The 15,904-nt window shown below is 35.5% G+C and overlaps 1 protein-coding gene across 1 annotated transcript in view; it reads right to left on the bottom strand.

Annotated features, from left to right (window-relative positions):
- The window catches only part of GLCCI1 (glucocorticoid induced 1), a 123,061-nt gene that overhangs the window by 18,148 nt on the left and 89,009 nt on the right, over positions 1-15,904 (bottom strand). The window contains exons 5-7 of the mRNA XM_047095229.1: positions 10,783-10,899; positions 5,497-5,649; positions 97-307 (exon numbers count right to left, since the gene is read on the bottom strand). Of these exons, the coding sequence (XP_046951185.1) occupies positions 97-307; positions 5,497-5,649; positions 10,783-10,899 (481 nt within the window). The remainder of the gene's footprint in view (positions 1-96; positions 308-5,496; positions 5,650-10,782; positions 10,900-15,904) is intronic.

Genomic DNA, 15,904 nt, shown 5'->3' with positions numbered 1-15,904 from the left:
AAAGAAAACAAAAAGTGATGTAATGGTCTAAGACAAAGAAAGTAGAATGAGCAAGGCCCTACGACAAACCCTCTAAGTGGGTGATTTCATTCTCACCTTTATCACGATCATAGAGTAAATCTTCTGTGGAGCAAGGGCTCCCATCCTGGGATTCTGGGGGACAGAAGGGAGACACACACGGAGAATGGCTGCTGCAGCTACTGCTGCGCTCCTGCACGGAGGGGGTCTGCGTGTCGATGCTGCGGGTGCTGCTGCTCCGGTAGTGAGCGGGGAGCGGGGCCCTTCGGCCGTCTGGGATCTCCAAAGGCTAGAAGAGAAACCACCGTCACACGCGTGAGCGACAGCACACACCCTTGATTCGTGCAGAAGCACACGACGCTGTCCTTGTTTTCACATTCCACTGCTAGCTCACCATAATTGCTTCTTCAGAGAGTAAGATACCAGTCTTGTATCTGAGGTTGATTTCTGCACATTGCCTTGACCGAATGAAAAATTTATTTCAAATCCTGATGGAGTTCGGTCTCAAATACTAAGGATAAATTGCTTTACAAATTCCATAGCCCTCTGTATGTATTCGTAGGTTAGCACTTCCCAGAATCCTCCTCAAGGGTAGGGGCTTTGTTTAAGCATCGTATCCCTAGTGCCCACCACGGTGTCTGGCACATAGCAGACAACCAACAAACATTTGTCAAATGACGTTATCAAACTGTGCAAGAAATTACTCTGACTTGCTAGTAAGAAAAGTAAAATCTCATATTCACAGGGGTAGATATTTCTATTGGTCCATTCTTAATTTCAACTCTTTAGAGATCAGGAACAGAACTGTTTTCCATTTCCTTTACAAATTACCCCAAATTTCTCATAAAGTGATTTATTCTATTACTATTAAACAAAGGATGTTAACATAACTCAAAACAATTCTACTGTTTTGGTATCCCTCTAACTAGCACTATTCATAAGTTTGCTTGGTTCCAATGCATTGTTTTGAGTGGCAAAAACAAGAATAGAAATGAAATAGAAATGAAACTAAATAGAAATGAAACTAAAATCACAAAAACACACGTTTTAGACCTGAAAAGACCTTAGAGTTCATTATTCCAGAGTCTTTACAAATAAAGAACCTATAACTTAGTGCTTTTGATATCACACTAATTAAATGGCATGGGAGCCTCTGTCACAGTGAGCTCTCTCTTTTTTTTTTTCGAGAGCGAGAGCAAGAACAAGAGCGAGAGCGAGCAAGCGAGCGAGAGAGAGAGAGAGAGCATGAGTGAGGGAGGGGCAGAAAGAAAGGGAGACACAGAATCTGAGGCAGGCTCCAGGCTCTGAGCTGTCAGCACAGAGCCCGACGCAGGGCTCGAACTCACGAACCGTGAGATCACGACCCGAGCCCAAGTCGGACGCTTAACGGACTGAGCCACCCAGGCACCCCATACTCTGCTTCTGCTGTAAAGGAAATCTTACTCCATTTTCCTAATCTGTGTGCTAACGAAGTAAACTCAACAAGTAAAATTCTATGCATTAATCACTTAAAGTATTTTGTTATTATAGAGGCAAGACTGCAATGCTAAGAAAAAGAACAAATACACACTTAGTGTATTTACAACTTATTTTTACCATGTACTGCTTTTACTCTGAGCTTTGTCATTTCAGAGTTTTTAGAAACACTGTCAGAGGGATAATGGAGTACGATAAAATTAGACAAGATTCAAAACGTGTCAATTTTTCTATAATGAACAACCAAGTTAAGTCAAGGCTGAAACCATTAACTACTGAAATAAAAACTTCATTTATCTATACAATGCTGTTAAACCAAAACTATAGCATCCTGATAATGACTACCCTACTATAAAGAGAATATTCAATTATGTAAATATTAGTTCATTTTGTAAACAAATAAGAAAGTAAAACTTTCCAATTAAAGAAAGAAATATTCCCAAAGGAATGTTAACTTCGTTGGTCAAACGCTAAGAAAATGTTACTTAAAAATTTTTTCTTTCATTTAAATAAATTTAGATTTTAATTACAATTCTACACTAAATGTTAGAATGAACAAAGAATAAACCATTGGCGCAGGTGTTTTTGGACAAAATTGTATCGCAATATAAGATGTGTGAAGTTCTCAGGGTAACCCATAAGGAAAGGTCATTTTCAAAATTATATTTGAGGGCTTCATGACAGAATTATTTCTTAAAATTTAGATATCTGTCAAGGAAAATGTTACTTTAATAAAAGTGTCAGTATTGGTAAGCAGTAAAAAAATATGATGCATAAATCTATGATTAAAAAAATTAAGAATTTGAGTTATCTTTCATTCATGTCCTATTTGATAAACACAATCTTTCTGTATTCCCATTCCTTAATCTATAACTGGGTAATATATACCAATCTCCTTCACCAACTTTGTTTTGTTATGAGAGAGTACAAGAATTATAAGAACAAAACAGATTTTAAAAATTTACTGTTTACACAAAATAACAATGGGAAAATATAAAAGCTTAGAAGACTGATACACTTAACAGGACAGTTTTCTTTAGTTATTGGCAGGCTCACTAATGGTAACATTTTGTTTATTAAAACCTTGAGGCACACTTAATCATCAATCGAAAAAATTCTAAAAATTAGTATTGTAGCTGTTAAGTGTGTAGGTTACCCTAGAGTAATTCTGAAATGGCTACTGTGAAATTAGAATATAACTTATTTAAAAGCAGAACTATATAAAAATTTTACCTGTTTAAGTATAGCTGACATACAATGCACATTAGTTTCAGCTGTACAACACAGTGAATGGACACGTCCATACATTATGCGATGCTCACCACTAATGTAGCTTACCCCGTCACCACACAACGCTATTACTATAACCACTGTACCTTTCATCCCTGTGATTTATTTATTCTGTAACTGGAAGCATATACCTCCCACTCCCCTTCCCCTTTTTTGCTCATCCTCCCACCCTCTCCCCGCTGGCAACCACCAGTTTGTATTTATGGGCCTGTGTGTTCATTTGTTTTGTTTTTAGACAGGTGAAATTATATGGTATTTGTCTTTCTCTGAGTTATTTCACATAGCATAATACTCTCTAGGTCCATTCACATCGTCACAAATGGCAAGATCTCATTCTTTTTTATGGCTGAGTAACATTCCATTGTGCGTGTTTTATTTATATTCATATGTACTTTCATATATTTTATAGATTAATTATATATATATTAAACACACACACGCACACCACATCTTCTTCATCTGTCAATGGACACTTAGGTTGCTTCCATATCCAGGCTATTCTAAATAATGCTGCAGAAAGCAAAGGCATGCACCCATCTTTTTGAATTAGTGTTTTTGTTTTCTTGAGATTATGTTATTAAGTTTTATATTCTAGTACAGTTTGTTTTGATGTTCTTAAGGATCAGCAAATATGTGACTGATTCTTTCATCTTCAAAGAATTAAACCAATTTCACTTCCTTACATTAATGCTTTTAAACGTTACTTAACGTATAAAGGAAACATTTTAATGATGATGTGCTAAGAGATGACATAATTTCCAAAAATGTCTTTATAGCGTGATAAATATAAATTAAAAATTTAAATAAAACATCTAGGAAGAAAAAAATTGCACAACCTTTCGGGAGGACAATTTTAGCAATAGTCATCAAAATTTAAACATACAAATGTTTTGACCCAGCAATTTCACTGCTAGAAATTGTTTGCAGGAGTACACAATGTTTCCTAAAGCACTGCTTGAGATGACAAAAACTGAAAATAATGTAAATGTCCATCAACACGGAACTTCTAAATTATGGTGCATTCATACAATGATTCACTACGTTCACACACATACACACGTCAAGAAGGATCACAAGAAATTATGCATAATGCTCGTATCTGCTAATAAGCAATACTGAGAATTGAAAGGAAGTTTTACGTTTTAATTTTACAAATGTAAGATTGGACTCTGTGACTTTAGAAATTAATTAAGTTTTAAAACCTGCACATTATTTAAAGGGATCAGATACACATTTGACATAAATTAAATCATTATTTTGGTTCAAAAAAATCACAGAGATAATTAAGTCAAAGGTTATTCTATGCTTTCTTTTGTTGAGTATGTATTTGTAATGTGGCCAAATATACGTTCACATGCAGTAGTGCCCAGATTACTTTTCTGGGACAGAGGTAATTTATAAAGCATTTTTGGTGAATTTAAAATGGTTCAAAGACCTAACCACAAGAGAAACCTAAAATTAAAAAACTCCTAGAAGAAAACACAAGTATTATTGTGGCCTTATGTTTAGGTAATGGTTTCTTAAGTATGACACCAAGTATACAAATATGACACCAAGTAAACAAAAGAAAAACAATAAATAAAACTTTATCAAAATTGAAAATGTCCTTTAAAGGACATCAACAAGAAAATAAAAAGTGAAGAGACAACCAAAGGATGGGTATTTTCAAGTCCTACATCTAATAAGAAATTGTATCTAGAAAATAAAAAAAAAAACTTTATAAAGAATTTCTATAATTCAATAGAAAAAAGGCAAAATAATCCAGTTTTATGATTATAAATGTTCTAAACAGACAATTTTCCAAAGAAGACACACAAATGGCCAACAGCACACGAAAAGACGCTTAATGTCTTTAATATCATTAGATTCAGAAAATGCACAGCAACACCATGAGATACCATTTCACATCTACTAGGATGGGTATAATAAAAAAAAGACAGAATTACAGGTATAGGTAAAGATGGAGAAATTGGAACCTCCATACAAGTAAATCGTGTAGTGCAGAATGTAAAAGTGCAGCCACTTTGGCAAAACAGTCTGGCAGTTTCTCAAAAGGTTAAACAAAGAGCTACCATACCAGCAATTCCACAACTAGGTATATGCCCAAGAGAAATGAAAACATGTTCACATGAAATCTCATACATGAATTGCATAGTAACATTATTCATAATAGCTAAAAAGTAGAAACAAGACAATGTTCATCAACTGATGACTAGCTGAATAAAATTCATACAATTGGGTATTTGGCAATAAAAAGGAATGAAATACAGATAAATGTTACCACCTGGGTGAACCTTAAAAACATTATGCTGAATGAAAAAAAACAGCTACAAAAGGCCACGTGTTGTATGATTCCATTTACAAGAAATGTCTAGGACAGGCAAATCTGCAGACAGATAAAGTAGATTAGTGGTTGCCTACCGCTGGGGACACTGGAAGGAAATGAGGGATGGTTACTGAAGGACATAGAGTTTCTTCCCAGGGTGATGAAAAATTGACTGTGGTGATGGTTGCACAACTGTGAATATGCTTAAAAAAAAAAAAACAAAAAACACTGAGCTGCACACATTACACTGGTAAATTGTATGGTATGTGAATTATAGCTAATCAAGCTGTTACCAAAAAAAAAAAAAAAAAAAAAAAAAAAGGACTACTGAGACAGTTCTGAATGCTAAAGAAGAAAAAAGATTCGAACATGCCATGTAACCTTACCTTGGACACTTCCTCCTTTCCATTATTTTCTTTAATGAATACCTTTTCTAATTCAGGACTTATTCCTTCTACATTGCAGGGCACACGTGAAACTGAAGATTTTGGCACTGATATATTTGACAGTGGCATAGGGACTGATCTTGATCCAGTAGCCTACAAAATATAAGACAAGGTGGGGTCAAATTATTTGTGGTCAAAAAAAAACAAAAATCAAGAAATCAAGAATTCAAGAGCATGGTAAATCTGAAAATGGGAAACTCAATGAACAGAGATTTTTCAATATTACAAATACACTATATATCCAGATACACCCACAGAAATGTAGGTTCTAAAGTAAGGAAGGTCCAGAGCCAAAATAACCCTTTATGTAAGTGTCAAGTTTTAATAGTATAATGCATACATTTTTTTGGTAGGATGGCAGACAGAACCTTCTGCACAGTTTAATTTTTTCCCTTTTGTTGTTTTTACTAAAAAAACAGTTGAAATCATGTCAGTTAAATGTATCATGTGGCTTTACCAGACACCTCTGTGTTTAAAAGATTTATTTCCCTCACTGTTAAAATTACCTTCCAGTATTTTTCATTTCCATTTGTCAACCGTTTGAGAAAACCTTCTGGATTATTAAGTAATGTGGCAACAATGTATCATGCTAAGTTCAGTAACACAATTGATATCCTTAAGGTTGTTTTTCAAAAGTCCTTTGGAGGAGTTCTCAAAAATTAACCACCTCTCACAGCTGTCATAGAAGGTACCTTAAAGACTTTTTTTTTTTTTTAATCCAGTATAGTTAACATAGTGTTATATTACTTTCAGGTGTACAATATTGTGCTTCAACAATTCTATATATTTCTTGGTGCTCATCATAATAAGTGTACTGTTAATCCCCTTTACCCATCCCCCCACCACTTCCCCTCTGGTGACCATCAGTGTGTTCTCTATAGTTAAGAGTAAGACGAGCTTTTTGATGCTCAAGGAACTAATACCAGATTGGAAATGAGGAAAATAAAGATGAACAAGGCAAAAGTAAAAATGATACATGATCTCTCTCTTACTCTGAATGATTAAAGTTGATACATAGGATTCATATTGAGGTAGACTGCTAATCATTGATTAACACATGAACAATTATTTCCTCTACTCAGGGCTGTGTTTCTGCCATCTGTGAGAGGCTGCCTGCTAATGCCCTTTGTTATGATGCACACGTTTTTGTTTTTTTTTTTCATATGAAAGTTGTAATTCTTTGTCATACATTTGCTGTTTACTTTAGATCAAATACCTTTCTTTCAGTACTTTTATGGTTTTTCATTTTAAATATTTAACCTATCATGATTTATTTTTGTGTATGGTGTGAGGTGGTATTTTTTTTTTTTTTTTGCCACACAGTAATCAAACTGCCAAGATTTCTTTATGATTCTATATTTGATTTCCTTATGATTTCTATATTTGATTTGATTTTCTTAACTGATAATCCCTATACAAAGTTTCACTTTAATTGCTGATATTTATTGTACATGTTGGTATCTTATAGGAAAAGTCTTTTCAAATTTTCTTTTCTATTAATTGGCATTAATTTTCCATGTGACTTTTGAAGACAACTTTTCAAGAAACAAAACCATTACTTTTAAATTTCCACTGGAATTCAATTTGAAAATTTCAATTTTCTGGAATTCAATTAATTTCAGGTAAATGGCTATTTGAAAAATAATGAGTCTTCCCTTCTCATGCATGAATGTGTTGAGATTTCCCATTAAGGTCTTGGTTTTCTACCTCATATTCTCAATAAAGTCTTACAGTTTGCATATTTCTCTTAAGTCTAATTCTTGGCATTTTATATATATTTTTGTATATACTAACATGTCATTGCTAATTGTAACATAACAAGAAACATGTATTTGGAATCTTCCCTGGTTCTTGACACACATTTCCTACAACTCTTATAATTTCCTGACTGATAGATATGCTAGCAGCATCTTTTGTTCTAATATTTGGTTTCTGACCATGGAACCTGACACAGAGGTTCCTAAATTCCTTGGAATTTCCTGGGTGATAGAAGAGTCTTCTAATGAGGGGACTTTTTTTTTTTCTTTTAACTTTTTTAAAAGTTTATTTATTTATTTTGAGAGAGGGGGAGAGAGAGAGAGACAGAGTGCAAGCAGGGGAGGGAAAGAGAGGGGGATAGAGAGAGAATCCTGAGTAGGTTTCATGCTGTCAGTGCACAGCCCGACAAGGGGCTCTATCCCATGAACTGAGATCATGACTGGAGCTGAAATCAAGAGTCAGATGCTTAACCGAATGAGCCACCCAGGTGCCCCTAATGAGGTGACTCTTGACAGGCTCCTGGATAGGTTCAGGATGAGGGCTAGTCAACAGCAAGAGGAAGCCATGATTACAAGCTTGGAACTTTCAGCCCCACACATCCTCTGGAGATGGCAGAGGGGCTGGAGGGTGAGTTAATAATGGATAATGCCTATGTGATAAAGCCTTCATAAAAATCTCTAAACTTTGGTTTTAGAGAACTTCTAAATTGGTGAATACATACCCATAAGCCCTGTGTACCTACCTCTTCATCTAACTGTTCATCTGCATCCTTTATTATATCTCTTATAATAAAGTGGTAGACCTAAGTGTTTCCCTGAGTTCTGTGACCTGTTATAGCAAATTACTGAACCTGAAGAAGGGTGGTTAGGAATTCCTTCTTTATAGTCAGATGGTCAGAAATACAGATGACAACCTGGGACCTGTGACTGACATCTTAACAGGGGTGGGTAGTCTTATGGGACAGAACCCTTAAGTTGTGGGGTCTGTGCCAACTCCGAATAATTAGTTATAACTGAATTGCAGGATACTTAGTTAGCATTTGGAATTGGCAAGTTGGTTGGTGTGGGAAAACCTCCCACACGTTTGTTGTTAGAAGCACTGTAAGTAGAGGGTACAGTGGTTTGCCTTCATTAGTATAAAACTACTGATTTTTATAGGCTTATATTTTATCTTATCTTCTCATTATCAGTTTCTTTTTGTTGTGAAAAATTATAATCATAAACATAATTAAACACTATACCACAATGAACTTCAGTACACATCATCCAGCTTCAAAATTACCAACATCTGCCAATCTTGTTTCATCTAAACATCTATTTTTCTTCTGTTCTTAGATTATTTGAAAGCACATTCCAGACTTCATACTTCACCTACAAGTATTTCAGTATGTATAGCAGATAATTATTTTTACACATAACCACGATGCCAAAAATTCAATGTAAATTAGGAACATGTGCCAAAGTCTTTTTTGTTGTCAGCAAGTCAATAGGTCTTCTATAAATCTATTGGGCTCTTACAGAAAAAGTGCTTAAAATAAACAGAGTAAAGAATAACACACTATTTCTACCAGATTAAGAAGAAAAAATTGTACTTTGTCTCTATAATTTTGCCTTTTCAAGAATTTAATATAATGAATCATACACTATGTAGCCTTTTGCTTCTGACTTCATTCACTTAACATGGTATTTTTGAGAATCAACCATGTTTTTTAAGTATCGGAGTTCCTTCCTTTTTCCTGCTGAAAAGTATTGCATGGGTGTTACAAAATGTTGTTTTATCTATTCATCAGTTGATGGATATTTGTTTCCATTTTTTGACTATTATAAATAATGCCTCCATGAACAATGATGTACGAGTCTTAGTGTGGACATACATTTTTATTTTTCGTGGCTAGATATCAACGAGTGAAATTTGGGGGCTCTATGGTCAGTGTGTAACTTTTTAAGAAAATGCCAAACTGTTTTTCACAGTGGTGGTACCATTCGGTCTTCCCATCAGCAATGTGTGTCTGTTCTAGTTGATCCAAATCCTCACCAACACTTGGTATAGGCTATTCTGTCAGTTTTAATGGTTTAGCTCATTGACTTTCATTTTCTAAATAGATTATATTACATACAGATAACAATAATTATTTTTTTTCTTACTGCTCTGTCTAGAGCCTCTAAACTACTAGCAAATAATATCAATAACTGTGGGCATCTACAACTTGATTTTTATTTTAACAAACGTTTCCAATATTTTACTGTTAGGATCTCACCACATTTGCATTTTAGTCACATTAGGAAACGTCATATTTTTAGTAAAGCCGGTTTTTACCACGTATAGATAACTGAGTTTTTATCAGGTGTTATTCAGCATCTATTGTGATCTTCATATGCAATGAACTAAACTAATACATTTCTTTTTTTTTTTTTTTTTTTATTTATTTTTGGGACAGACAGAGACAGAGCATGAACGGGGGAGGGGCAGAGAGAGAGGGAGACACAGAATCGGAAACAGGCTCCAGGCTCCGAGCCATCCACCCAGAGCCTGACGCGGGGCTCAAACTCACGGACCGCGAGATCGTGACCTGGCTGAAGTCGGACGCTTAACCGACTGCGCCACCCAGGCGCCCCGAAACTAATACATTTCTTAATGCGAACTCATCCTTATGTTTGTGAAACATCTCTGATTAGATTTGTTTTGATTCACTACTTGGGTTTCTTCTTCTATACTTCTACATTTGATTTACTAAAATTTACATCAATATTTTTTCAATATTTATTTATTTTTGAGAAGGAAGAGAGACAGAGAGACACAGAGTGCAAGGGGCGGGGGGCGGGGGGGTGGGCAGGGGAAGAGAGAGGGAGACACAGAATAGAAGCAGGTTCCAGGCTCTGAGCTGTTAGCACAGAGCCTGACACAGGGCTTGAACTCACAAACTGAACCATGAGATCATGACCTGAGCCAAAGTTGGACACTCAACCAACTGAGCCACCCAGGTGCCCCTAAAATTTATATCAATATTTTAGGTGAATTTGGTCTAGAAAAGCATCTCCCAAACTATATTCCATGGGAAGTACATGTTCCTAGGGAGGCAGGAGAACCACAACAAAACCCCAATCCTCAATTTCTTCTAATGTAAAATAGGTGTAAATAGATATAAAGAGATATAGATGGCTTAAGGTACCATTAGGAAGATTGAATGAGATAATGCCCATAGTTGCTTAACCAGTAAATGAGCTAGGATTTAGCCAGGCCAGCATCAATCATTCTGGAGATGACTACACTCTGTTACATCTATTATTAAAAGAAAATTACATATATGGAGGAAAAATAAAACTTCTTGCAACAATTTAACAAGCAGTAACAATTTAGTAGAGCCAGGGATTTAGATTTTTAATTCTGCAACCCAACAATAATGGATTCTCCCTTTATAATGAACCCTTTCAAAGGAATTCTTCAAATCTGGACAAGAAATTAGCCTACCTGAGTGTGATTGATGGTTACATGGTTGCCAGGAAGAGGTGACTGACGCTCTTTCTCTTTACTGTGCCGACTGCTCTGTTTACTACGTTGTAGCTGCTGCCTCAGTTTGGCAATCTGCTTTGGGGAGGGGGGAGAAATAAGATGAGAACAACAGTGAATACCAGTTTTTAAGTACTTCTTCTTTTAATTTTTGGATGCTGGTAATTTTTTCCTCAAAGGTTTCAAGAAGAGATAATATTTCACTGCAAAGATTTATTCTTCTACATTTTTAAGATTAAAACTATTGAAAATAAGAGGTACAAACTTCCAGTTATACAATAAGTAAGTCACAGGGATATAAAGTACAGCACGGGGAATAAAGTCACTAATATTGAAATCATTATGTTTGGTGACAGAAAGTAACTAGACTTTTCGTGGTAATCATTTCATAACGTATAAAAATGTTGAATCACTATGTTGTACAACGGAAACTAACATGTTAACTACACTTCAATAAAATGTATGCTATGAATGCTTCACTTGCTCAATTGAAATAGTGTTTTGGTAAACATGCAGACTAAATTTTTCCAGATTATTTCAGATTTTACACCAAGTATCTTTGTACACCAAGTATCTACCTCTTTAAACACTTTTTATAAGGCAAAAAACTAGTGTTTCACATGCTAATTAAAGTCAAAGCCCATATATTAACATGGAGACCACATTAGTTTCTAAGTTTCCATCTTACATAAACAAAACACTCCTGGTTTAAAACACTAAAATTTTCAATCTTTTCATGGTGAGGAAAATCCAAGCATTTAGTATTAGTAACTTCCTAGTACTGAATATCTTATTATACATTACTCTTTAGTCACTCAACTTTAATTTTCCAGCTCAATTGAGATATAATTGACATATGATGTTGTCTAAGTTTAAGGTACAGAACATGTTAATTTGATACATTTATATATTGCAAAATGATGCCACCGTAGCATCAGTTAACACATCTATCCTATCACAAAATTACTACATCTTTTTTTGGGTGAGAACAGTTGAGATTTACTCTCTTAACAGCTTTTAAATATATAATACAATATTATTAAGTATAATCAAAATGCTACACATTAGATCCCCAGAACTTATTCATCTTATAACTGGAAGTCTGTACCTTTTGACCAACCCCAATTTCCTCTACCCTTCAGCTCCTGGTAACTACCATTCTACTGTTTCTGTGAGTTCAATCTTTACAGAACCCACATACAAGTCATATCACATAATATTTGTCTTTGTCTGCCTCACTTATTTCACTTAGCATAATGCCTTCAAGGTTGATCCAGGATGTTACAAATGGCAGGATATCTTTCTTTCTCATGGCTGAATAATATTACAGTGGAGATACACACACACACACACACACACACACACACACACACACACACACTCTCATACTACATGTTCTTTATCCATTCATTTGTTGGTGGACACTGGCTATAGTCAGAAAACTTTTAAAAAACAAATGTAACTTAGACTGTATTCTCCTAAGTGGAATGGTAACATTCCCAGGCTTAAAAGAAAAGTCATTATTACCATATGGCTTGGAATTCATTAAACTACTGGTATTTACCCAAAAAAAAAATATAAAAACACTAAGTCAAAGGGATACATGCATCCCTACTTTCATAGCAGCAAAACTATGGAAGCAGCCCAAGTGTTGGTAGATGAATGGATAAAGATGTGGTATACACACACACACACACACACACACACACACACACACACACACACTTGAATATTATTCAACCATAAAAAAGAATGAAATCTGGCCATTTGCAACAAAATGAATGGAGTTAGAGTGTATAAGGCTGAGCGGAATAGGTCAAAGAAAGACAAAAACCATATAATCTCACTCATGTGGAATTTAATAAACAAAACAAGTAATGGAAAAAAGAGAGACACAAACCAAGACATAGACTCTTAGTATAAAGAACAAAAACCGATGGTTACCAGAGAGAAGGTAGGGATGGGGGAAACAGGGGATGGAAATTAAAGAGTACATTTATCAATATGAAAAAAATAGTAAAATGATTTTTAAAAGATAAGACCACGTTTGCAATCAAACGGTGCAGTGCCTGGCATGTGATAAGGTTCTGCAGGATTGAAACCTGTGCCCATTTCTGGTTTGCAGCAATGGCCCCACACAAAGTTCCTTGGAATCATCTGGGAAACTAAAAACCAAAAAACCAAAAAAACCCAAACTCACAAAATCCTGACCAACACAGATTCATTCCTGTGCCTGTCCCAGATCAATTTTTGTGGTTCTGTATAGTTTCTATGTGTCAGCATTTAGGAGCCCTTGTTCCAGAGTATTTGAAGTTACAAAAATGCAGCCACCAGTCCCATCTCTAACTGCATGCAGCTCATCATGCCAATATTTAACAGCAGATTCTATCATGCCAGCCTAGCACTGCAAAACATTGTCCTTAGAATTTACTGTGGCAGAATAAATTTCCTCGAAATTAAACATAATCTCAAAAACTGAGACATAAGTATTACCAGGAGGTAAATTTCAAACAGAAAACAATTTATATTAAACAACAACCTGGACAGAACTCAAAATACCTAATATATTTTAGATAACATATAATCTGCTTCAAATATGCCAGACCAGGAATAAAATATTCCTAAGCATTTTAAAGGGAATAATTAGCAATTTGGGGGAAGTTATAATACTGGTGTTATTTTCTTTGTAGAAAAGATGACATCAATCAACTAACAGTTATTCCTTAAGCACCTAGAAGCAAGCCCAGTTTTATGTTACCTACTTAAACAAAGTGTAAATACAAAAGTAAAGTCTGCAGAATATATTGATTTCCTCAAGGACATAAAGCAAAAATACAATGTATTTTAATATTAGCTAAATGCTTTCCTTGAATAACCATGGCAATAAAAAGCGAAACAGACAGTTGCTGTTAAAGCCTAAACCACTCAAAGGGAAAAGTATATATAGGTTGCTAGAAAAACTTATTTTTACCTATGGCAAATAGAAGAAAAATAGCATGGAAGCAAATAAAGCACCTAGACAAAGGAATAGTTTATATCCTTTCTTTTATATTCATATCCTTAAATTCCTTTAGTTTTTTTTTTATTTTTTTTAACGTTTATTTATTTTTGAGACAGAGAGAGACAGAGCATGAACAGGGGCGGGACAGAGAGAGAGGGAGACACAGAATCTGAAACAGGCTCCAGGCTCTGAGCTGTCAGCACAGAGCCTGACGCGAGGCTCGAACTCACAGACCGTGAGATCATGACCTGAGCCGAAGTCGGATGCTTAACCAACCGATCCACCCAGGCGTCCCAAATTCCTTCAGTTTTTAAAGCTCTCTGTAGCTTGTAGACCTCTCACACAACGATCTTGCAAAGATATACAAGCAAGATGGTCTATGTTAACGTTTGAGTTCCCTGCTCTCTGTTGAAATGACATGATTTTCTTCTAGAGAACATTAATTTTCACAAGAAAATGAATCAAAATTAGTAGGTAATCATTATAAATCAGAAAAGATTATTTTCTATGATAAAAAATAAAAAGGATTTCAAATTGTACAAGTCACTTAATTAGGAAAGAGGTAGAAAATTAAGTGTTTTCTGAATATTAATGATGTTTCAGTGCTGTTTCAAAACCAGCAAGAGCTTGTATAGAAGAGCCCATAATGCCTAGAGATTAATCAAGGCAATTTGTACTTTTTCATTTTTAAAATAATCTTTAAAAATAAACAAACAAAAGCAATCTGAAAATTGATCAGTCCTAAATCACTCTATTTTAAAGGCCTTGAGATAGCAACATAAGCCAGAAAAAATTTTGTTCTCAACAGCCTTAACAAACCCCTGAAAACAAAGAGCATCCATCATGGGTACCTATCTTACTTTGCCTGGAACACCCAGTTAAACTGTGTAACCTTACAGCTTTCACACAATACTGTTCATCTCAGGATATTATATAGCTATGCTCTTGTTTACAATTCCGTAGAGATTAGGGTAAAAGGGGGCTCATCTTCCTAAATATATATACTCAGATTACAAATTTTAGTCAAGACCTATGTAAAATGAAAGCAAGATGCCGTTAAGTCCTCCTTCACTTCAGAGTAAGGCGGTTCCTGTGTTGTTTACAGCTACATTCAGTAGAGGGGCAGACCTGTGTCACAACTATAAACACTCTCACCTTCCATAGTCGGGCTTAGAATTTCCCTCTCCTTTTCCTTTGATGCTCAAGAGCCCATGGCCATTTGTAGCCAGTAGAGAGTAGACATTAGAACCAGTGAAGAGTAGACACAAAGTCGTGTCCATGAGGAAGGGGCAGAAGGAAAGTGCAATCCCCTCTCCCCACACACAAACACACATACATCCCACCTCATCCATAGCTCTGAAGCTCTGCCCAAGACAGCCTCTCAAGGCCTACATTCCATCAATTGCACGGAAGCTCCTGGTCCTCACTTTGATGAACTCGCCCACCCCAGTCACTGTGATGAAATGCCTACCAACCTTCATTTACAAAAAGGGCAGTAAATTGTACTAACTGGATTTTTTTTTTTTTTTAAGAGAGAGAGCACGCACACACACACAGTGGAAAAGGGCAGAGAGAGAGGGAGAGAGAGAATCTTAAACAGGCTCCATGCCCGGTCAGATCCCAACATGGGGCTGGATTTCACAACTGTAAGATCATGACCTGAGTTGAAATCAAGAAGTCAGACGCTTAACCAGCTGACCCTTACTGACTAGACTCCCCTTACTGACTAGATTTGAACTAAACTATAGATATATCTGATTTTGTGTTTCTAAATATTCATTAGCTATGCTGTGGCCTTATGAAAGAAATTAAGAATGGGCCTTGAGGGTATTATGCTAAGCAAAATAAATCAGCCAAAGAAAAATACTTTTTCATCTCACTTATATGTAGAATCTTAAAAAAATTCATACAAAGAGCAGACTGGTGGTTACCAAATACAGGATGGGGTACGGAAAATGGGTGAAGGTAAGTCAAAGGGTACAAACTTCCAGTTACAAGGTAAGTAAGTTCTGGGATGTAGTGTATAGCATTGGTGACTACAGTTAACAATACTGTACTGAAATCTCAAAGTTGCTAGGGGAA

This window comes from Lynx rufus, unplaced genomic scaffold, assembly GCF_022079265.1.
Source record: "Lynx rufus isolate CCGP_SWC_20201006 ecotype Redwood Valley unplaced genomic scaffold, mLynRuf1.p SCAF_4, whole genome shotgun sequence".
Classification (NCBI taxonomy): Eukaryota; Metazoa; Chordata; class Mammalia; order Carnivora; family Felidae; genus Lynx; species Lynx rufus.
This window is presented reverse-complemented; position numbering and strand designations above follow the sequence as displayed.